This window comes from Tachypleus tridentatus, chromosome 1, assembly GCF_004210375.1.
Source record: "Tachypleus tridentatus isolate NWPU-2018 chromosome 1, ASM421037v1, whole genome shotgun sequence".
NCBI lineage: Eukaryota > Metazoa > Arthropoda > Merostomata > Xiphosura > Limulidae > Tachypleus > Tachypleus tridentatus.
The window spans coordinates 46,211,662-46,235,454 of NC_134825.1; the positions used below are offsets into that span (position 1 = coordinate 46,211,662).

General features: G+C 33.3%; 2 protein-coding genes across 20 annotated transcripts in view; one reads left to right on the forward strand and one right to left on the reverse strand.

Annotated features, from left to right (window-relative positions):
* Positions 1-858: 858 nt before the first annotated feature.
* Positions 859-11,897, reverse strand: LOC143247465 (intermembrane lipid transfer protein Vps13-like). Its single transcript, XM_076495644.1, has one exon. The coding sequence runs from the start codon at positions 11,314-11,316 to the stop codon at positions 1,651-1,653; it is 9,666 nt and encodes a 3,221-aa protein (XP_076351759.1). The 5' UTR covers positions 11,317-11,897; the 3' UTR covers positions 859-1,650.
* A 398-nt stretch (positions 11,898-12,295) lies between these two features.
* LOC143247466 (uncharacterized) overlaps positions 12,296-23,793 on the forward strand; it is a 73,086-nt gene continuing 61,588 nt past the window's right edge. For 6 of the 19 annotated variants that reach the window (XR_013026585.1, XR_013026590.1, XR_013026586.1 and 3 more), the window contains exons 1-4: positions 12,323-12,607; positions 20,057-20,182; positions 22,155-22,292; positions 22,970-23,103. The gene's annotated coding sequence lies outside the window, so the exon portion shown is untranslated. Of the gene's footprint in view, positions 12,608-20,056; positions 20,183-22,154; positions 22,293-22,969; positions 23,104-23,793 lie in introns of all 19 variants that reach the window. The other 13 variants (XR_013026596.1, XR_013026593.1, XR_013026595.1 and 10 more) reach the window with 10 other exon arrangements.

Genomic DNA, 23,793 nt, shown 5'->3' on the forward strand with positions numbered 1-23,793 from the left:
CGGCTAGTGCAGATAGCCCTCGCGTAGCTTTGCGCAAAATTAAAAACAAACAATTAAAGCATAATTTCTTAAAAAGAGCTTAATTTTAAGGATAGACTGTCGGTTAATGCGCTTGATTCCAAATCGGCTGGACTGAAATCCGTTGCCGAACATGCTCGCCCTTTCAGCCGTGAGGGCATTATTATTATATTCGTTGGGAACGAGTAAATTTAGTTGGTAGTTTTAACTAGCTGCCTACCATGTAGTTTATTACTTCAAAATTAGGGGCGGCTAGCATAGGAAGCAGAGTAGCTTTGCTGGATATTTACACAGATTTTCACGTTTACGGGTACTACTTGTCCTAAAGAAACAGCTCCACCTTCAGTTTTCACAAGTAAAAGACTGCTTGATTTATTTCTAACAAAGATATTTGTTAACAGTTGCTCTTAGTTACATCTCGTCAATCCCCACTAGAGATTTATACGAACTATTTTTAATTAAAGCAACTGGAATTATCACAGTAATACATATAGTTTTTACAGCAAAGCTTTCTAATCGATAAAAAAAAAAATACTATTCGTGTACCAAGATTTGCAGCAAACCACCTAGTGGACTAAACCGTATTTTCTATGCAGAAGATACTGCGGAAGTGCTCGGCTTTTATCGGCAATGGGAAGGCACAGAGACAGACTTCCTGGCGTCAAACGAATATTGTATTGATCGCTCTACGGCTCAGAATTATTTCTCTTTTCTTTTGATTCTTCGAAAGATGTTCATTGTATAGGAACGGTTTAATAAAAAATATATTATTTCATCTTTAGCTACTCCATTCCTTTAATGTTGGTCAATAATTGAAATATATAAGACTGGAAAATACAATAGCAGCTAGGTCATGTTTATTAAACTTCGTTAAAATGCGAATACATTCATATATAATAAACTGTAATAAAAATTAAGGGATACACAATTACTGAACACTAATAAAAAAATATAGTACTCTTAAATGACTATGTATAAATTGCAAATAAAATCAAAGTTCAAATAAAAACAATTACGCCATAGCTCTAGATGAAAATAAAAGTCCAAACAAGCAATTTTCAAAATCATAATTTACAATATTTAATTATACCCAAATGATTTAAAAATTCCAGTCAGAATGCCTACTGAATCAGTTTACTTTTCAAAACTGATAAAATAAAAAAAAATGTTTAAAATGGTTTAAAGGTTTTTACCAAATGTACATTATTCATATAGGTTTGGTTAGGACAATTTATCAAAATTTATTTTATGAAAAAAAGACGTACAAAAATTAACTCGGCGCATGTTTAAACAAATATTTCTCTAAATTTTTTTTCTTCAAAGTATCTTAAAGTGTCACTGTAACGTGTTAATCATCACTTGTAATTGTACAGATACTAGTAACATTACAAAGCTTAGCTCCAACATGGTTTTCCAAGCAAAGGTTGCTTTTTTTGACAAACTGTATTTCTACATTTCGTTTCAGACAACATTACTAAAAACTCAAGCAAGGCAATGTCTGCAACACAGAATTTAAATAGTAGAATTTTAAGTTCTTCCCTTAGTGAATCGTTACTAAACTAACTGTTGTGCAGTTTAAAATTTTAAACTTCTTTATATTACACATATTTCCAAGGCTAAATGACAAAGAATCTATGCAGATCGCTTAATAGCTTCTTCAATCTTACCCACAATCCAAGTACAGAGTTGTGGATCGCGAATGTGAACTACCTTGCCTGTTTCTCCGCCCCCAAATAATCCTCCTAGTTTCTTTTTCTTAGGCTCCTTCAGGAGGAACTTGATCCCTTTCTCCGTGATCTGTGGTGTTTCTTTAATTTCACTCCACGTTAGCTGCCATTCTGTGTTCCACTGGCCAAAAATATCTCCTCTGGATATGAGCATTACTCTTCTGTTCGTCACCAATAAATGGTTTTTACCATCGGTGCCAACTGGAAGATGAGCCACATAATCATCTGTAGAAGCAAAACGCCCCTTTTCAACTTCTTGCAAAAGTTGATTTCCCTCAGATTCAAGACGACTGTATGGCCTAATAATTGTATCTGGGTGGATGTAGCGGGGACACCTCGCTCTTTTAATTTCATCAGAAAGCTCAGTTACTTTTTTAACAGCTTCAAGACCTGAGCTAGCTAAATCAACAGCACCAACTGTTGGACGAGCAACAGCTCCAATCAAGCCTTTTCCAACGCCTTTGAAAAATCCTCCAACTCCTTCTTCTTTTGCACCTTCCATTGGTTTGGTTACAACACCTGTGACTCCTTCAAATACCCCCATAACAAATCCCTTTCCACCTTGTGCTAGACCTTGTCTAACGTCTCCAGGTCGTTTGTTCATTTGCTGCCTTCTCTTCTTCTGGTACTCTTGATCCATCGTTAGGGCTGCCAGGCCCTTGCCTAGAGTCCCTGTAATACGAGATACAGCTCCAGCAGCCCCTCCAACAGCATGCCCAAACAAACTTTTAACACCTATTGCAAGTCCTTCTGCAAACTCCTCAGGACCTTGAATTGCCCCTTGAAATGGCTCATAAAAGAAATCACCTACTCCTTCACTAATTCCTAACAATAATCCTACAGGATTACCTATAACATCAAGGCCAAGTACCAACACGTAAAGTTGCTTCAGAGCTTGTCCTGTGTAATGCATAGTGGCATCTGAAACAAGTTGTGTTTGAGTAAAGAAAGAGTGTTTTTTCTCAAAGAAATTCAGTTTAAATATAACATCTTGTATTTCAGTTACTGTGACTCCTACACTCTGTAGAAGAAGATTGATAAAATCAGAATGAATAGGGGTTGGTTGACTAGAATCACTACTACTTCCTGTCATCGAGAAACTTAGGTGTACTTTAATTGGTGAAAAATGAAGAATGTCATAAAAGCTCTTTTGCTCCTGAGAGGAATATGTTGTAGCAAATACCTTCAAGTCTTTCTGCAAGACCTCTTTGTCTTTAACAAGGAGTTCTTCGTGATTTGTTTGAACTTGTTCTTTGGGAGAAAAAAAAGAAATCAAAGAATTTATGAAGCTCTGGTCTATTTTCACATGAAATTCTTGTATCAACACTTTAAAGTACTTAAACTGATTTATAATGCTGTGTTCTGCAATCCTCATCATAACACTAACTTCAGTAAAAGGTTTTGGAGCACTGTCAGCAGCAACAGACTTTGGAAGTGGTACTGGAGCAAGAACAACTGGAAATACACAGTCAGATAGTTGGTTATCAATCTGCAATTTGTTAATCTTAGCATGAAGCTGCAATTGATGAGGTGATGTACAATACTGAGCCCATAGACCTACTTGAAAGGTTCTTCTAATGTTCCTTTTGTTGGGTTTATACATCATCATTTCAGAATAATCTATTTCTAATTTACTTTCAAGAGATTGTTTTGGTTTTGGTGTTTTCCCAGCCTTAATTTCTTTCAAAAACTTCTGGTAACCATTCTCAATTATTACATTTTCTTTTAAGCTTACTGGTTTATATCTGCGACTTTTTAATTTGCACTGTTCCCAAAGTACTCCTGAATTAGCTAAACTAATATAGACTATTTCAGATCTACTATCATTGTCCACAAGCGAAATTCCAACTCCCTGCAAAGAAATGGTTATTTCTTGCTCAATCCGTTCCAGTTCTCCTGCTTCTTGAGCAGCAGTTGCCAAAGCAATATCTTCTGTAAACATTAGAGTTCTTTGCAATCCATCCAAAAAAGATACCCAATATACTTTCATGTCTTTATCAGCATTAAAGCCTTCAATTCCGTCTTGAATAAGACTATTTTTTTCATTAGTTTTCTTTCCACATGACCAAGTAAGTTCCTTTTTACCTAGAGGATCTTCCCATGTGTAAAGAATACAATGAAGTGGTGGTAATTGGTGTTTCTCTTTTCTGCCACTTTGAAGATATTCTACAGTAAACTTGTCTGTATGATTGACAAGTCGAACTTGGGCTGATCCATCATAGTAATCACAGAAGGTAAGTACAGTTGAAGATTCACCAACCTGACAATCCACATATATTGCACCTTTTGTACCAGCCAGCCTTAATAAATTGGAATGTGGTTCCTTGAAGGAAAAAGGTGCAGTATGATCTTGACTTCCAGCATACCTTACAACCATTTCTGGCTTCTTGGTTTGATCAGGCCAAAATGGAGCACATTCTCCAGCAAGGACAGTAAACCAATGTGCTGACTCTAGGTCTTCTTTACATTCAATATCAAATTTGCAGTTATTTGTTAACAAATAAAATGGTGTGAACACAACTACTTTAGTCAAGCTAGCTTGGCCAAGAACAATTTGTACACCTAAACAGTATGTCTTACCATCTTTTACCTTTGCAGCAACTGACCCACTACTACCTACAGCATCTACTGCAAATTTATCTGACCAATCTGAATCCTCTACTTTCAAAGAAGCTTTTTTCTTAGAAAAGAAATTTTTGGCTCTGAATGAAAACAGTAAGGGGATATTTAGATTTCCTGGATGGTTAATGGTATTTTGTTCTTCTCCTTTGTATGTTATATGTAAATTTGTTTTATTTATCATCCAAAAGGGGCAGTAAATTTCCATATCCAAATAACCAGTAGTTTTCCGGGTATGCATACCAAGGTCTAAAGTTAGCTCTTTATCCAAACTTTTTGATGAAAATGTCCACACAGTGAGCTCTTCAACATCAGGATTTAGTTCTTTACTGCAAGTCCAGCTTTGTTCTACATAACTGGGTAACTTAATTTGTAAGGATGTTTTACCTGGATCAGCTGAGGTAAGATTATGGGTCTTACCTTCTTCCAAAACAAATTCCTCATCCACTCCTTGTATAGTGTAGTTAATAATTAGTGGAAGTAAATTTCTCAATGATGCTGTTGGTTGTAAATGTAAAATGTAGCAAGTGCTGATCATGGTTCTTTTTGTAGAGTCTTCAAAAAGCACTTGTTCAACTTCACCAAATACTCTCAAATAAAAACTTCTTTCTCCAGGGTTACGACCACTACAGTGCAGTGTTTTTGAAGTTCCAGGTTCATTTACTAGGTCCTTCCAAACAAATGGCTCCATACATACATTATATGTACCCTCAGCAGGTTTAAAGAATAATTCACTAGTAGGACAGTATACACCATACAGTGGAACAAACGATATATTTTCAGGTTCTATAACACCACACATTTCTAGTTCATTTCCTCCTGGCCTCATATAATACAGTTCCATTGGAACTGAGATGTGATTTTTCACTGTTATGCAAGACTGAAAAGTAATAATTTTTGAACCATATGATGAAATAATATCAGTGACAAAGCCCCACTGATCACCTGGGGAAGTTTTATGAGGTAGTTGAAAATATCGTTTACCAACTTGAGCAATGTTAATTTTCCGCACAATATTGATTTGATCTGTTTCAATCTTAATGCAAAGTACTTCTTCCATTTTTACATTTTGCTTTCTTAGAATGGATGTATCACTTTCAGTAACATCACTGGAAGAAGACTGGTTTAAACATACTGTGGTATCAGGCTCTAGCAATACCTCTTTGAAACCAGATTCTTCTTGTCCGACTACCTGAAAACCATCATTATTCAGCAAAATAGACATTGGAATTCCCAAGTTGTTTTTCACAACATATGGAGCATCTGGTTGTTCTAGTTTACTTCCATGGGCTTGGTTAACTGCTTCACCAAAAGCTTGTCCTAGGTTAGTCAAGACTTCTAATGCAACTTTACTTACTGTCAACTCCATGACATCAATAGAGATTATACCAATGCTCATAACTGGAGGCTGAAAACAAATTTCTGTTGTTTCTCCATCTTCAGAAGGTGGTTCAGGTAATTCAGGGTTTTTGGCCACTTCCATTCTTAATTCCCAAGGTTTTGATCCACTTACTGGTTGCTCAACTTGCTCAAGAAGAGGTTCCCATAATGCTAGTTTTTCATTGTAATAAGCAATTTCCATAGAAAAGATTGAGCCAACATGAAGAAATGAGCTCCAGTTTTGAACTTCTGCCTGGAAACCAGCTTCTATCAAGACCATAGGAACAGTCTGTTTACCTCTCCCAATTGAAACTGTCAATGATATTGTGCTCATTTTTAGCATAAGTACTTCTGAATCTACTTCTGACTCTACAACTTCATCAACACCTAAAATGCTATCTTCTGATACTTCTTTTGCTGGATCCAGAGTTTCTAGAAACCAAAAAGAACATTCTTCAAGTTTTTTTGCCAACCACAAATTTGAATAATCTTGAGATGGCTTAATTGTTTCTAGCTCTTCTGAACTTTGTTGTGGAGATAGACCTGACAGAATTTTTGTTAAGATAAATATGATGTTTGGGGAAACATTCAAAAGAATACTTGAGAACTCAATATTTACATGCTGGCCTTTCATGCCTGGTGAACTGGCATGAAGACTGATGTCACAGGGACTTAAAATTTCTGACATTGTTTGGGACCTCAATTCTGGATTAAAACATGCTGTAAAAAGTTGAAGCCTGGAAAGGGAACCAGAAATTATTTGAGAATCTGGTGATGATCGAACTTTAGCAATCATTTGAAGGTTTAGAATAACAGCATTAGAATTATAGTCCTCCATGTCTTCAATTAGTATTATATCTGGCTGTTTAATTTGAAAGTTTATTGTTGTGTTTGCTTTAGGTACACTGACTACCTGATCTGAAACAACTGAAGATTTTAATTCTGTGGTGGTAGGAGGTTTTGATTGTGGACTTTCTGGCATAGCTTTTATAAAGAAGTCTCCCAAGGACATCAAATAACCCAAGTTAACAATCAGATTGAAACTTGATATTCTGGCATCTAGAAACTTGTCTAAGCTTGACTCTTGTCGAAAAGTAATATCAATCATATTTTGAATATCATTTTCAGTTGAAACACACTGCATTAACCTGGTGATTCCCTTAGTTCTAAAAGATCGCTTGTCATCTAAAATGCAGTTCACAAGAATGACATTTGCCCAAAGAGAGGTATCACTGAGCATTTCTCCTTTCATTGCTATGGTCAAGAGCTCAAACTGAGCCAATGCACAATCAGAATTCCTTTTTGAAATCCCTGAAGAAAGTCCCGAGCTTCCCTCAAACAAGCAGGCCATTAAACTATCCAGATGAAAAGCAAAAGTCATTCTTTTAAAAACTGGATTAATAGAATCAAAATCTTTAGCCTTCTCTTCAATGTGTTGTTGTACAGATACTTCTTTTTGATTTGTAGCCTTTTCATTTGATGTACCTTTATTCATAGATTCTAATGAAGAATCACTTGGTTCTACATCACCAAGATTTTCACCCAAAATTTTCATAATAATAGTTACATCTTCTTGACTTATAATCATCTTGACAGCAGCAAGCTTTCCTTTAATGTCCATTTCTGGGACCTTCTTAAACCAACCTATTGCTAGGTTGCGAGTCACTTCCAAACTCATATTGATAGGTTCCAGTAAAGTGGCTTCTCCTACAATATTTCCAGATATAGTATCAACAATTGCAGTGGAAAGTTTCAAATTACAAAATTCCAAAAACAGCTTATCAAATACTGCTGGCATTCCAGTTTCACTAGTCACATTCCCCTTCTCAAATTTATTGCACAATTTCAGTGTTCCCAAGTCTGCTATAAGAACTGTTTGAGAACTAAAATTCTGTGGAATTATTATAAGAGGAGCTTTAAGGTGTATATCTAATGAAACTCTTGTTGCTTTTTCATATGCATCTTCTATCCCATGTTTGGCCATCTCTGCTGCTGCCACACTTGCCTCTGCTACCTTTTCCTTTGCAGTGTCAAATTTACTAATAAAATTCAGGATCTTGGAAACATATCGATTTAAGAAAACAACTTTCACTGCTCCAAGAGATACCTTCAGTTTCAGGTCCACAGCTGACATGTCTGAATAATCATCATCGTCTTCTGTTGCTTGATTAAAGACAACAACATCCACATTCAAAAGATCTCCACTAACAGTAGACAGTATGTTTGGATATACAGCATTCATTGTTGAGTCAGTAACTAAAAGCTCTTTCAAGCAAGCAGTTAACATTGTTTTTGATTTAAGGACTTTTACTTGAGCATCTAGTCCTCTGATCTGCATATTGGTAATGCTAATTTTACTAGTACAAATTGAGATGCCAAGAGAAGATAAATTAGCATCAAGTTTTATATCAATAATACCATCATCTTTATGTTTCTTTTTAAATGCCTTCATTTCTTCCTTTGATTTTTGCACAATTTGCTTTTCTGCTGAAACCTCTGAAGTACTGACCATCAATTCTGATTTCTGTGGTTGTCTAGGTTGCTGCAACTCTTCTGTTAGGGTAGTTGCAAACTTCATGAGAGAGAGTAAAGCATCCTGGTGTAAAACTATATCCAGTTGTGTAAATCTGACAATAATCCTCTGAACAGTAGATTCATAGTGTGTAGTAAAAAGTGGTCCTTTTTTGTCAGCCTGCACATACTGTAATGTCAAGAGGTTACTTGACTCACTCAAAGTCAATGGAGTATCAAGCAGATAAAGCACTTTTCCATCTGGTGTTGAATATTCTTTATGTTCCAAAGAAATTCCACCTAACAGAAGATCTACACTCATGTCAAAAGTGCGCATACAGACACTAGTTCCAAGTCTATGAATACCAAAACTTATCATTTCTTTTTCTTCCCCACCTAACTGGTGACATATGTCAATTACTATTCTTTTTATCTCAAAATTTAATTGTAGGTCAATAAATTGGCTAGCATCTCTTTCCTTTATTTCAGGTTTCTCTTTATCTTCACTTTGCTCCTCATGAACTGCCAACGTTTCTGGTCGAGTGACTTGTTTTAGAGCTTTGGCTTGTACCAGAGCACTATCATTTGAAACAGTAGTAATAACTTCTATATTTTCTACTTTAGGCTCTGGCTGATTTTCAGGAAGTGGAATACTCTGTGCAAGTTTCATCAAATTTTTTAGTTTGTGGTCAGATACAGACAGATTCAAAAGTGGTAGTTCTCCAGAGATTTTAACTTTGGGCATCCGAGGATCATCTGCTATTATTGCTTTCATGAAGTTCACATCCACAGAAACTGGATGTAACAAATTAGTGTCTGACATTTTTTCTTTTGTTAGGAATTTCCAATCATCATTAGCTTTGGAAAGTGATATACTTATGTTCTGTATGCTAATGTGGAACTTGTCATATGCTTGAGTCATCATTGCTTCCAAAACTTCTTCATCTGTACTTCCTGCTTTAAACAAACTTTTGACTGATACTGAATCTCCTCTTTCTGTTTTAACTGATTGCATTTGAAAATTTCCAAGGTTTATCACCAAAAGATTTGGACTTTTTTCAAAAGCTCCATTTTCTGGAATGATGATGTAAGAAGGTTTGATGTCAATATTTAGATCTAAATTTTTGTGCTGTTCAATAGCATACTGTAATCCAAGTGCTGATTGCTCCTTAAAATCTTCTAGTTTTAATGCTGCAGCAGCCTGCAATTGGTAAAGTGATACTGTTTGAGGAGGCTTAAATACTTCAATCAAACTATTTATAGTACAAGCATCATAAATTATTTCCAATGGCATTGTTGCCAAATTTAGTTTTTGATCACATAACTGGTCTAAAGGATTTGTTTCAAACAACACTTGAAGCAAAGCACTCTTTTCAAGTGTATCTAATTTTTCAACCTTTACCATTTGTGGTCTTCTTCCATTTGATGATATGACTCCATTAATAGTTAAACCTTCCAATTGCACACCCACTTTGATTGCCTCTGCAGATGGTCTGTGTTCAATTGAACTTGAAACATTACTTAAGTTAATTGTCATTACTTCTTTTGTTGTTTTTGTGTCATCTTTGATAAAGATGACAAAATTATTCAATTGAAAGAATAGCTTGTTTTCAATGAACTCCTTTGGATACTCTGCTGGAACAGCATTTTCTTGATAACCAATAGCTTCATAAAGTTGTGCCTTTTCTTGTTCTGTCATAGCATCATCAATTTTTTTAACAATTTCCCCTCCAACCCCAGCAGTTGTTTCTTGAGCTTTCTGACCTCCACCAAACCACCAACTAAACCATCCACCTGACTGCGATGCTTTGTTTTTCATTTCACGTGAAACATCAACTTCTGCCTGTTTTCTCATAATGGTTATATTAAAAATGTCCAGTTCATTTTCATATTCATCAATCTGTTGCTGAATAGTCTGTGATATTTTTTTGGACATAAGACTTTGTTTATACAATTCTTTATACTTACGACAATTTGTTCGATGCTGCTGCATGTGTACCCATGACCAGTTTCTTTTTCTTCTTCTTATATCTTCTTCAAGAACACATGTAACACCAAATTTCCACCATACTTTTGCATTATTTTTGTAAGGTTCATTTGATCTGTATTTCCTATACTTAGATGCCAATGTCATTCGATCCAGAGCCTCTAAAAGTCGTATAACATCCTGATATTGTGATTTACTCATTCCAATGGCAATATCTTCAATTGTTATGTCCAACTGAACTTTCGGAATGGAAAAATTTGACCCATCTGTTTCTGGTTTTGGATTTAATATCATTTTGGCTGTAAGGCTTATAGGTCCAAGCAGATATGAAACATTCATGGGCTTATATTCCTTGGAAGCAATAATTTGTATCATTGCATTTTTCCTTTCAGCATAGTTCATTTCACTGAGAAGTTCCACATTGCTGTTCCAATACACTCCCAAACTATCTAAAGTCACAAGTTTATTAAACATTTTTACAGCTTCTTGGATGACACATGGTTTCCAATTCTCATCTGTTGTTTCAAAAAACAAACTGTGAAGAGTTATACCAACAGCAAAGGGACTGGCTGGATTAGTGAAATTATCTTCATATCGAACATGAATATTCATAATTTTCACCTGTAAATTTCGAATTATCTGAGTGACTAGCTTTTCTGTAAAAGTATCTTGTTTCTGCTCCTTGTCTTTGTCTTTCTGTACTTCCCTAGCTTTTGCATCTTCAATTCTTTGAAGTTCTTTTTTCTTTGCCTCTTTGGCCATTTTCTTCTCTTTATCTTCATTGTATGCCTGACTGGCATTTGGAGTAACAACAACATATAATCCATCAATTTTGGCAATAACAGGTGCAGAATAAATGTTTTTCCAAGGAATTTTTAGAACAAGTTCACCCAAATGACCTGAAACAACTTTTACTGGAAGATCTAGCTCATTTAATGCATTCTGTTTGATATCAAGACTTTTCAGGGTGATATCACCTCCCCATATTGCAAGTTTCAATTGTGAACGATCCAAATTTTCAACATAATCTCCAAGAAACCGGTTGAGGAGGTCTACTACAATACTCTCAAACATTTTTAGTTTTACTTAGTTTTACACTTAGATGCAAAGATGACACAAAGTCTTTTAACAGTATGACTTTATCAGCAATAAACTTTAAAGCAAATTTCCATTTGTGGCACACTTGTAGTTATCAAATACCGAAATTATATACACTGAATTTCATTTTTTAATTCTCTCACCAAAGAATATTTTCCAAAACCCATGATTAACAAATTTTCTTATGCTGTAACATTGTTCAATGTTGATTTTACTTTTAGCACCACAACTATCGCAGAACCAAAGGGTGTGTCTCGGTAAACTGAGTTTTCCTAGTACGAGCAATAGCGCTAAAGCAAACACGCAGCAGTATCTAAATAGAAAAACTACCGCCACCAACGCTAGTATACAGTCTAGATACACGTAAACTCTGTCAATTAACGACAAAATCTAGATTACGTCACTATATTTAGATGTTTCATTCCATCGCTTGCATTACACAGTTATATTGTATCAAACACTAAACCTCTAAAAACGATTTCATGTTACTGAAATCGAATTACATACCACGAAGACGGTCCAAACATCAGTATCACATACCCACCGGTCACGAGGCTATATTAATAAGTGTTTTCCGCATAACCACCAGGGGAAGATGATAAAATAAATTTAATTTGATTTTGTTTTTTATAAAATGCGTAAAAATATACAAATTTATAATTTTGTACATTATAAAATATTTTATTAACACAAAGAAAAGAAACAAATCAAAAACATATGTAAAAACAGAAAACATTTTTACAATGAAAGAGAAATAGTTATTTTACTTGATAAAAAGCGTATAGTTGGAATACAAATACTTTTCCTAAGGGAGTACCTAAGTAAAGTGGTTTATTATAATTTTAGAAATTACAACAAAAGTTCAGTATTTTTCATATTATTACTATTAATACTTGCTTTATTAATTGCAAAATTTAAAGCCTCGGTTGATCAGACACTTAACGTTTCAAAAACTTTTCTTTTCTTTTCCCTAGCCGTACTTGACTTTAGATTAGTGTTTATCAAACAGTCTCGCGACCCCCAGGAAGGTCGGAAAGTACCTGCAGTGAGTCCTGGAGGTGTTTGAGAGGTGCACATATGACCTTTATTATGAAGTTTGACGAAATGCGCCAACAAACATGATATTTCTATAATTTTATGAATAATGGTGGATTGCGACAACCAAAACCAGGATGAATAGATCTTTCGGCAAATACAGCTAAATGTGAAAAACAAAATTTGTATCCCCTAGTTTCATTTCAGCTCGTAGTTTATAATTTTAGTGTAGGTAGGTTATGAATCAACCTAAATACATTGTTTTATGACATAATTTATCAACTAAAGTAAATATTAGGTTTTGTCACTTTATACAATTAAAAATAAACTTGATTACTTTAGTTCGTCATCACTTTATCTTCGTGCTAAAATATAGTAAATTAAAAGTGTAATATATTTAGTTATCAAACGTTATAGGCTTAACGGTGTTGCTAATGCTAATCAGTTACTGATATTTAATGTTGAGCATTTATTCATAACAAATCCAGAACATCTAGATACTGGACAATTAGACATCTAAAAAAATGACGAAGTAGAACATTTAGACACGACTTCTTTATTATAAAATAGAACACTTTTCTAAATGTGACCTGCATTTATTTAGATCTACTAAATCACTAGCTTACTTTCCTCCATTATATGAACTGTATTTAGCCTATTTTATTACAGTATTAAGTCTACTCTGTTATATGGCCTATGTATATATTTATATATATATATAGCTTAATTTCCTCTATTATATGAACTGTATTTAGCCTATTTTATTAAAGTATTAAGTCTACTCTGTTATATGGCCTATATAGATCTAGGTTTATTTTATTACTGGTTTAATTTACTCCATTATATTACCTGTTTGGTAACCAGAAAACTGAACAAAGAGGCAGAAAATCAGCATTTTCTTATTTTAACTTAAGAGTTAAGTATGTACTTGCAGCTTTAACATTCATCTAAAGATTAAAACCATTAGGTGTTTAATTGGAGTACACCCTAATTTTTAGATGTTTAATTGCTGGGTATTTATTTGTTCAATAACTATTTATAACATAATTGTTATGGGCAACAAAAGATTTACTGGTTCATGTAGGCTGTCCCATCCTCTAAGATAAACTAAAACTATTAAAAGATATAATATAGCCTAAATTTTCTCCTAAACTCACTTAAAGTTAAAAGTTAAATTTACTACCTATAAAGGCAGACCATTCCAAAGACCAATCACTCAGTTAAAATATAGAACTGTCTTAACTAAAGGTGACTTGTACACAATCAAAATTTATATTTATGCTCCCAAAGTCCTTCCATTCTCACCATTAACTTAAGTAAACAGTTTCAGAGATCCTAATATATCATTGTATGACAGCCTTTCCATCTGATGTATCATCCTACAGCCTTCCTCTGAACTTGATCCAACAATTCAATGGCTTTCCTAAAATGAAAGCCCAAGACAAAACAGTGTTCCAAATGTGGTCAAACCAGTGACCTATAGAATTAAATTGTAACCTCTTTGGACTTGTACTCAGTATTTCTGTAAATATAAAATCCTATTTGCTCTACCATTAGCAACAGCAACTGCTTGGGTGCCTTAAGAACTTGTCAACTATTACATCAAGATCCATTGTTTTCATGACACTGTTAAAGTTATTCCCATCCAAATTATACTTCAAATTATGATAACCAACATTTATTATTTTGCATTTGTTGTATAATGCAATATAATAAAAATATAAAGGTTAAGAGTGGTATAGAAATTAAGTATTTAAGTTTGTTTGATGTGATGGGTACAATGATTGGACTAGTATGTCCAGGAAAGCAAGGAAGCTAGTAGTAAAGATGTGACATTTTTTTTAGAAATGGGAGGTTGGCGAGAACTTGAAAGCTATTCTAATCAAAGTAGAAGTAATATATATATATAGAGAAGTGTAGACTGTGGGAAGTTGTATCAGGATTTTAAGAGAAACAGCTTTTGTATGCAAGGTATATGTCAGCTAACAATGACTTTCAGAAAGAGCAATATTAAGGCTAAAAGTAGTGGGTTTAATTGTAATGAGCATGCTCTACTGAGAAACAGATTTCAGCCCTTGTCTTATGCAGTTGAAGAACTGTTGGAGGGTAGGAAAATAAAAAAAGACAGAAAAGGTTGTAATTGGTAAATTTAAGTAGGTTATAGTTATAGTTGATTCTTTGACAAGGTAGGTGAATAGGATACTCTGTGGGATAATTAGGGAGAAAAGAATTTGATTGTGCTACCTAGGAGTGCACATGGAGGATACAATTGATGGAGCAGGACATATAATAAAGGGGGCTAGTAGTGATGTAGTTTTTGTTGTTCTTGATTAGGCTAATGATGTAGGAAAAGGTTGGTCAGAGTGGATAATTGATAGGTACAAGGGGTTGATAAAGGCATTTATAGAAAAGGGCCATAACATAAATGTGTAAGGAATACTGACAAGAATTAATTTTGGGGATGAAATTATTAGCAGGTCACTGAGACTGCATGCTAGGCTTAGGATGATCAGATTGGGTGGTTGGGAGAAGACAGATTTTTGGAATGGATAGTTTACATCTGAATAGGATAGGGACTGGTTTGTTTGCAAGGGCTATTAACTCACCTGTAATGGAATTTTTAAATTAGATTTAGACAGTGGTGAGATCAAGGATAAATTAAATGCAAACAAAAATGTAGATAATATTAGCATAAAGTAATTCTGATGGTAGGCTTAATTTTTACTGTAGTAACGCTGGAGGTATAAGAAACAAAATAAATGACTTTACAGCACTGTTAGGAAAGGAGGATTTTTATGTAATTGGAATAACTGAAACTTGGTTAAATTTAGACAGTTTTTATGACAAATTTCTTTGAAATACAGGGTTATAGATTATTTGTTAGGAATAGAATACTAAAAATAATGAGAGGAATGGCTTTATGTGTAAAATGTGAGTTACATTGTGTTAGAGTTGAAGGTATGAAAAAGGTAATACCAAGAAGATTGAACCCATTTGGATTTCTATTAGTGGATATCAAAGTAAAGGAGTTTTGGTGGGAGTTTGGTACAGACTACTAGGTGATACTGATGAAACTACCAAGAAAATTTACAGTGAGATTAGGATTTCTGCTGTTATTGAAGTTATAATTATGGTTGATTTTAGTTCCAGGCATATAGATTGGGAAATGTTTGGTTCAAGCCGTGAGGAAGAAAGGTTTTTGGAAACTGTTCAGGATGAATTTTTTTCACCAATTAGTCAACAAACCTACTAGAAACAATAATATTTTTACATTTATTGTTAACTTGTAATATAGAAATGATTAATAGGGTGTAAACTAGGGACATCTGGGTTGAAGTGATCATTGCTGTATTAGATTCAATGTTTGCCTTATGTGGAGATCTATAATAATGACATTTTGGTTACAGATTTCAAAAATAAAAGCTTATTTTGAAGGGATGCAAAAAGAATCATCTTTTATAAATTGGACAGTTGAATTATGTGAAGACATTGACCAAATGTGGAGAAATTTTAAATATTCAGAATAAACAAACTCAGTGTAGAAAGGAAAGAGTAGCTCTAACCATAAAATCAGGTTGCTTGACAAAGAATATAAGAGGTAAAAATTGGAGAAAAGAATCATAAATTTAAGAAACTTTAATTGATTGGTTAGGTGGGTGATTTTAAAGATTATAGAAGATCAAGAAAGCTAGTCAAAATGGGAATTAAGATACCAAAAAAGGATGTATGAAAAAAGTTGGTGGAAAATGTAAAAATTGACAGTAAGGATTTCTTTAAATACATTAAAGATAAACAAAATGTTAAAACTGGGGTAGGACTCTTGAGAGCTGATGAAGGAAGCCTCATATCTGATGATAAAAAGATGACTAGGTTATTAAATTGTGCTTTCTCTTTAAATTTTACAAATGAATATTTAAGCATCATTCCTCATCTTAAACAATTGATAGATGGAAACAAGATCAGATAAGATGATCATATTAATTCTGTGCTTTTTAAAAAAAAATTATGAAGTTCAAAGAACAATAAGGCTCTTGGGCCAGATGATATTTCCCCATGGGTTTCAAGAAAGCTAAGGATTGAATATGTGTGCCACTCACCAGAGGGTTAGAAGTCAGCTAATGTTATTCCTCTTTTCAAGATAGGTGGTAAAAATTGTCCTATTAATTATAGGTCATACATCAGTGGTGATAAAGTATTTTTGAAAATCTGACAAAGGATGATTTCCAAAGTCCTTTAACAAAGTTTAGAATTTTATTGGACAGTCAGCATGGTTTCACTAAGAGAAAGTCTTGTCGTAAAAATGCTTAGGTATGTTTTAAAAAGGTTACTGCTTATATAAAGGTATATTTGTATCTGGATTTTCAGAAAGCATTTGTCAAGGTGCCACATAAAAGGTTCGTAAAAAATTATCACTTTAGATGTAGGTGATAAGTTAATAAGATAACGGAAGTGGGTTATCATAATTTGAATTATAACTTGAATGTAAAATAGTGTAAAAAAGGATGTTTTTGTAATGGTTGATCAGTCTCTTTAAGTCATCGAAGCATAGTGCTGTTACTAGCAGTAAGGCAAGTAGGATTTTAGGTTGTATCTACAGAAATACTAAATACAAGTCTAAAGAGGTTATAATTTTGTTGTACAGTTTACTGGTTAGGCCATTTGGAGTATTGTGTTCAATCTTGTCTTTTTACCTTAGAAAGAGTTAAGAGAAGTGTATTAAAATGGTGCTTGGGATAGAGGAGTTGTCATACAAGGCGAGGTTAAGATCTCTGAAATTGTATTTTCTTAATGGTGAGAATGGTAGGACTAATGGACACAAATATAAATTTTGGAATAGCAAGAGTCATCTTCAGTTAATACAGTTTCACTTTTCTAACAGGGTGGTTGGCCTTTGAAATAAGTTTCCCTCAGATGTAGTGGAGGCAGTAAAATTAAGCAAGTTTAAGAGAGAGCTTGAAAACTATATGAATGATAAGAGCTGGTTTTGAAGTTTTACCTTAGTTTTATATTTTTTTTATTGTTATTATTATTAGTTTTTGGTTTATAGAATGGGACATAATAGGTGGCCCAATAGGTCCCTAAATGTTGTTAGATGTGATCAGCTTGAAGATGTAGCTCCTATTTTAACATGGCAAATGCTTTGTTATGAATTGTGAAAAACAAAAGAAAAACTTGTATCTATTATGAGCAGCATGATGTATTGAGGTAAAGTTGAGTTAACATTAGAATTATCAGCTGTGTCTTCTAAATATAAGCTAATTTTGCTCAAGGTAGTTGTGGAATAATACTAAAACACCCACTAATGAGTTAGTGTAAATTGAAATAACAAGGTTGGATACAGAGTTCAAAGTACAATGTCCTATTATGAACCAGAGAAGTGGTTCCTATTAGAAATCACATGGAATTGCACAAAACTCTAACAGAATGTTCTGGTAAACAGCACCTTAAACATTAAAGATTCAATTCAAACAACACTTTGACACTGACTGTTAAGGCTGTAGACAGAAAAGCATGCATGTTAGATTTATATGGAAGAGAAAATCCATTCAAAACAGACAATTTGTAATTTTTCTTCTTATTATTATTATTCTCTTGCCCAGCCTGCAACAAAAGTGATTTCACATATTGCACCCAAGCCTTTTCTAAAATACTAAATAAGGTACTGTGAAGGTAGTAGATGTATTGAAAAGTTGATTTTTTTACATTTATATTTTGCATTAGCTAAAAATAATAATTCTGATGTAAATGATGTTATCATTACCCTTTGAAGTTGGCCTTACATGATAGCCAGTTACTTTAAAAAAACTTAAGTTTGGTGAAACAGGAGTTACCAGCCAATAATAGACTCCAACATGTTATACTTAGTGCTTTATACATTATACAGTGTTTTTAGACTTTAGGAAGCCAACCCTAATATAATGTATGAGTAAAGAAGTAAGAATAAAATAATCAGTGAACATAATATGAAATTTTATAACATACATTTGTAGAATAATTACTTTAAAAAACACAGTACAGCCCTAGTGACTTATCTATACTTTTATCTTACAATTGATCTTGGCAGTATCCCTTATAAAGTCAAGTTATTATGGCCTTTTCTTTAAAAGCCTTTTATTAGTGCCTTGTATTTAAAAATTAGCTTCTATAACTTCCTCTTTCATATATCATTATCCTCTACCTACTCTAAACATTGCATCACTGTTAATACCTTTTGCTATATTACTTGCCCTATAAGCTATATCCTCCACTCATGTAACTGGATAGTGTAAACTAATTTGTTTTTCCTAATTTATCCCTTAGGCTATCCCATCCACATGTTGTACTAAAGAATTACCTATAACAATAACCTTTTTGTGTTTTTCACTTGCTTCCATATCTGTTCCTTTTGTAATCCTTTTTTCCCCTAGTTCTTCATCTGAAGGTAAAGGTTGAAACTTGAAGTCTGGTACTTAAATGAATCCTACTTTAAGATTTGTTTGTTTGTTGTTAAGCACAAAGCTACACAGTGGACTGTCTGCACTATGCCCACTGCAGGTATTGGAAACATAGTTTTTAGTGTTAAAAGTTTTCAGACTTACCCTTGAGCTAGTGTAGAGCATAAATCTTAAGTAATGTAAAGTGACTACAGTAATAGGAAATTTGGAAATTTCTGGAAGATTAAACAAGTTGGTGAAAAGATAAAGAAATAAAAAACATACGTGAAGATGATTGACTAAAGATGTAAACTGATAGTAATGATTTCCTTAAATAAGCAAAAGATAAGGATGTGAGATAGGCATTTGAAAGGTCGTAACAGGCTAAAATTAAAAGTCACTACAACCAGGGTTGAACAAAAAAAAAGAATTTACTAAAATTTTAATGACTACAGAAATTCAAAATAAAACTGCCAAACAATTTCAGTGTAAAGTTCATCACTTAAAACAAAAAAGTGCCTGGTCTAGATTTGATATCACCATTAATGTACAGTACAACATAAATATTAATGTTATTAATTATTTCACAAAATAAAGGAACTGGGAAAATTAAATTAAAAAAAAAAGTAAAACCTAATTCTGAAGAAGAAATACAGTATTACAAACTTAATCTCAAAATCAATAATAATATTTAGTAACAATAAAAAATAATGTTTTAATTATATCTCATGAACTAACTTGCTTAAGCTCAAGGCAGGGTTTTTGTTTAGTGGTTAGATCATGAATTTACATCTCATGTGACTAAGTTACATGCTTCAATGTTGCTTGATTTATATTTGTTCAAACCTTTGTAATATCCTTGTTAAACTTCGGGCCCAAATCTGAGAAAGGTCTTGTTTCTTTTGAGACATAATGAAATATTTTATCAAATGATTCCTTATAGTTTTAGACATTTAGTTAGTATTCAGTACATAGTTAAACTTCAAGAACTGGAGAATGTGGGTAATTGAATAAATTCCAAAATATTTAATATTTTAGTGGGCTTATGTCCGTAGCTTTAGTTTTAACGTTTTTTATAGCTATAAATAGCATTTCTTACATATTATTTTCATACAGTATGCTTCCTAATTGTTTTCTTAACAATAAAAACACAATAAAATTAAATTGGTCAAAAAATGATATTATTAATAAATAAAAATACATTAAATTTCATGTCTTGCTAATCATGCTATGCTACATACTAAAGATTTTCTTTTATCACATATCAGATGTTAATGAATGTGCAAATGTTGGTGGTATCTGTACTGATGGAGGATGTATAAACACCAGAGGGAGTTACTAGTGTGAATGTTTTGGAGGATTTGAAACAAGTGCTGGCCGGACCTCATGTATTGGTAAGAACTTTCTAATTATTGGTACATGGTATGTCTGGTTAGGTTAATTAAAATTAATTTATTATTAATAGGTAATTTCTTTTGTAATTAATAAATATATTAATTGTGTTTTGTATTAATGTGTGTTGTAATTAGATGGCTAATTGATAGTTCCTGTAGATTAGTTAAGTAAAACTATATTACGTATTATTTCTCTGTATGTTAACACAAGCTCATTCCATACTGATACAGTCAAGCAAATTGCAGAGAAAATACATTGAAATCAGGGCTATAACAAAGTTGTACATATAGATTAACAATTGGTGGTCTTAAAATTAAATAAAATTCACATATTTATGCATCTACAAGTTATATCAATGCATCCAAACTGATTATAAAACTATAATTTTTATGTAATTATGCAAAAACAAGTTACAATACACATCATAATGTGCATCAGTCTTTGCCTGTTGAAATGTTGGCATGTTTAAGTATTAGTCATTGGTCAATGGCCTGGCATGGCCAGTTGGTTAAGGCACTCGACTTGTAATCCGAGGGTTGTGGGTTCAAATCCCCATCACACCAAACATGCTCGCCCTTTCAGCTGTGTGGGCATTATAATGTGATGGTCAGTCTCACTATTCGTTGGTAAAAAGAGTAGTCCAAGAGTTGGCAGTATGTGGTGATGACTCGCTGCCTACCTGCTAGTCTTGCACTGCTAAATTAGGGACAGTGTTTTATAACACACAATTACCATATTGAAATTTGTAGAGCAGCTTTTGATCAGTTTAAAGATTGTAATTGTATATTATGAAACATTTGTGGATTCTAATATTTCAAATATATATATATATATATATGCAAGTTCCTGTAATTTAAACTTTTTAATAAAACTGAAATTATTATAGCAGTGGATTGGGTGTTACAAGTACATTGTGCCCAACACAGAAATCCTAAAAAGGGTGGTTTTGGATTACCTTTTTTAGACAAGTTTTTGTTTGTTAATACATTGGCTCCCACATGACCCACCGGTGAGTCATGCTCTATTTTATTTTTAAAGGGCCACTTAATGGCTGAAACACAACTATGTATACACTCTTCCTACAAAAAGTAATTATAAAATGACCAATGAGACTCTGGAAAATATCAGCAAAGTAGGCTTGGGCACCAGTGTATTGGCTTATAAATTTTTAAGTGAAATACGGCATTCTCATGTTTCCATGCTAGCTAGTAATAAGGCCTATCTGCTGGGAGTAAATTCAGTACATATGAATAAAGCCATATTCTCAACATCATTAATTAAGCAGTTACCAACCTTTTATGCCTCTGCTATCATCATTTTAATTTTAAATTTCACTGAGGTATAAATGATTTCACCTGTGATATGAGTGAATTCACATGCCATTTGGTAGGGAAGGTTAAAGCATCATGATAGTTAGCAGTTGGATAATCAGACAGGAACACTTTGAAAGCTCTATAGGCATAATGCTGTACTTGGCTTTCTGCACAATTTCTCTCATTGTGGTTCTAAACTACCTGAATTCCTCTGCATGTCATTTGGAGGCTTCAGTGCTTCTTACACTTGACCATTAAGCTTGGGATGAACTGATGGATTTGTCACCTTACCACTTCAGTTCACATTTCTCAGCCCTAATACTAAAAAGAGTGTGGGAAACATTCATGAAGTTTCAGCTCAAATAAAGAAACATCCCCCATTAACTCATGGAGACCTGTTAAAGAATAACTGTACTGCTTTTATTATATGCCAGTTCATTCTACAATTATCATAACAGTTCCTGTTTTTACAACAAGGTATACACAGCTGGCTCTATAAAGGTTCATTGTAAAAGTGCTTTACTGTATATAATTAAGTCTGAAGTCATCTGTAACTTTGGTTTCAAAAAGAAAGCAAAAAGGCAGTGTTTTGAGAAATTAGAAATATTTGAAATCTTTATATCTAAGTTTCATATCCCTTATTCTGATGTTTGTCTAGGTTACTGCTTCAGCTATGCTGCTGGTTATGCTTGCACAGATACAACAGAAATGAAAGAGATGACTTGAACTCATTGTTGCTGTGGCATTGGAGTTGCCTGGAGAAACTTATGCCTACCTTATCCTATTAGAGGAACAAGTGGGTAAATTATGTAAATTAAAAAGACCTCTTTTACTTAATTTTGACATAAGGAAAAGGAAAAAGTTCTTTATTAAACATAATGTCTGCATTCAGTTTGTGAGAAAGTGGCTAATTAGGCCTAGCTCTACTTATTCTGTGCATTTTTAATGTGGTGGTTACATCTTGAAAGTGTGAAGAAATGTAAAGTGTTGTTTTTCAGGTGTTTTAGTAGTTATGGGTATTTTAATAGAAAATACAAAAATTCTTAATTAGGAAGTTACCTAGTTATTTAATTGATATTTCATTTTGAGAAATAAGTTGTATGGAATACTGTAATGTGTAACAGTTGTGCAAGTCCAAAAGACTTGAGAGTAAATTAAATTCATGAAAACCTATTCTAAAGTTGACAGAGTTATATAGGCAGCAAATTAATGTGTGTAGGAGGTAAGGTTTATTTGATTTAGAGATATAAGGAAATCTGTGTCACAGATGCTCCCATTGCAGTCAGGGTCAACGGCTCACCTCAGGGCCCTGGAAGCTCTTTGGTTACAGATTAAATTTTATGTATTTTCCTAATATTGATGCATTTTTTTACTGAGACAGGTTGAAAGAGAGGGACTTCTTACATCACTGGTAGAAATATTATATTTTGATTTAAATATATCCCATCTTTTATTTGTAAAATCTCTTGAAAGTTTGTTTTCAGATGTTGCTGAGTGCCAGCAAAAGCTCTCTCCATGCTAGTATACCTGTAAGAAGACAGAAAGAAGCTATGTGTGTTTCTGTCCAATTGACTACAGCTTTAACCAAGACAGTAAAACCTGCCAAGGTAAAGTAGTGATTTATCATTGCAGATAAACCATTTGAGGAAATGTTGACTAAAGATATTTTTAACAGTAAAACATCCACAAGTACCAAAATTTGTTATGAAAACAACTGATTAATAGGATAGTATTTGTTGTTAAAGCAACTGGTGAATGAAGTGGTATTTGTTACCAAAAGAACTGGTAAATGGAATAGTATTTGTTACTAAAACAATTTGGTAAATGGAATAGTATTTGTTACTAAAACAACTGGTGAATAGGACAGTATTTGTTACAAAAACAAATGGTGAATATGATAGTGTTTATTACTTAAACAATTTTTAATGGAATAGTATTTATTACTGAAACAACTAGGTGATGAGATAGTAATTATGAGAAAACTAGTGAATGAGATAGTATTTGAGTTCAAAGTAGCCTAGTAGCTTTTATTAAAGTAGTTTGATGAGGGAGTGTTTGTTTCCTCTTCTAGATTATTTTTTTAACAATGGTTGGTGAAGAAAATGTATTTTTTAATGTATCTTTAATCCCCAGCTTGGACAGAGCCTGATGTTGCTTTGCTATAAGATCACACTTGTATCTTTAATATTTAAATATTTTAATTTAAATAGACAAACTTGTAAGTTAACTTTTAGAAAGATCCACTAATCAAAACATATTCTATTTATATAAACACATGCAATTGGACTTTACAAAGT

Excerpts from the sequence above, each read along its gene's own strand:
- LOC143247465 (XM_076495644.1), bottom strand. The coding sequence starts at position 11,316 with ATGTTTGAGAGTATTGTAGTAGACCTCCTCAACCGGTTTCTTGGAGAT.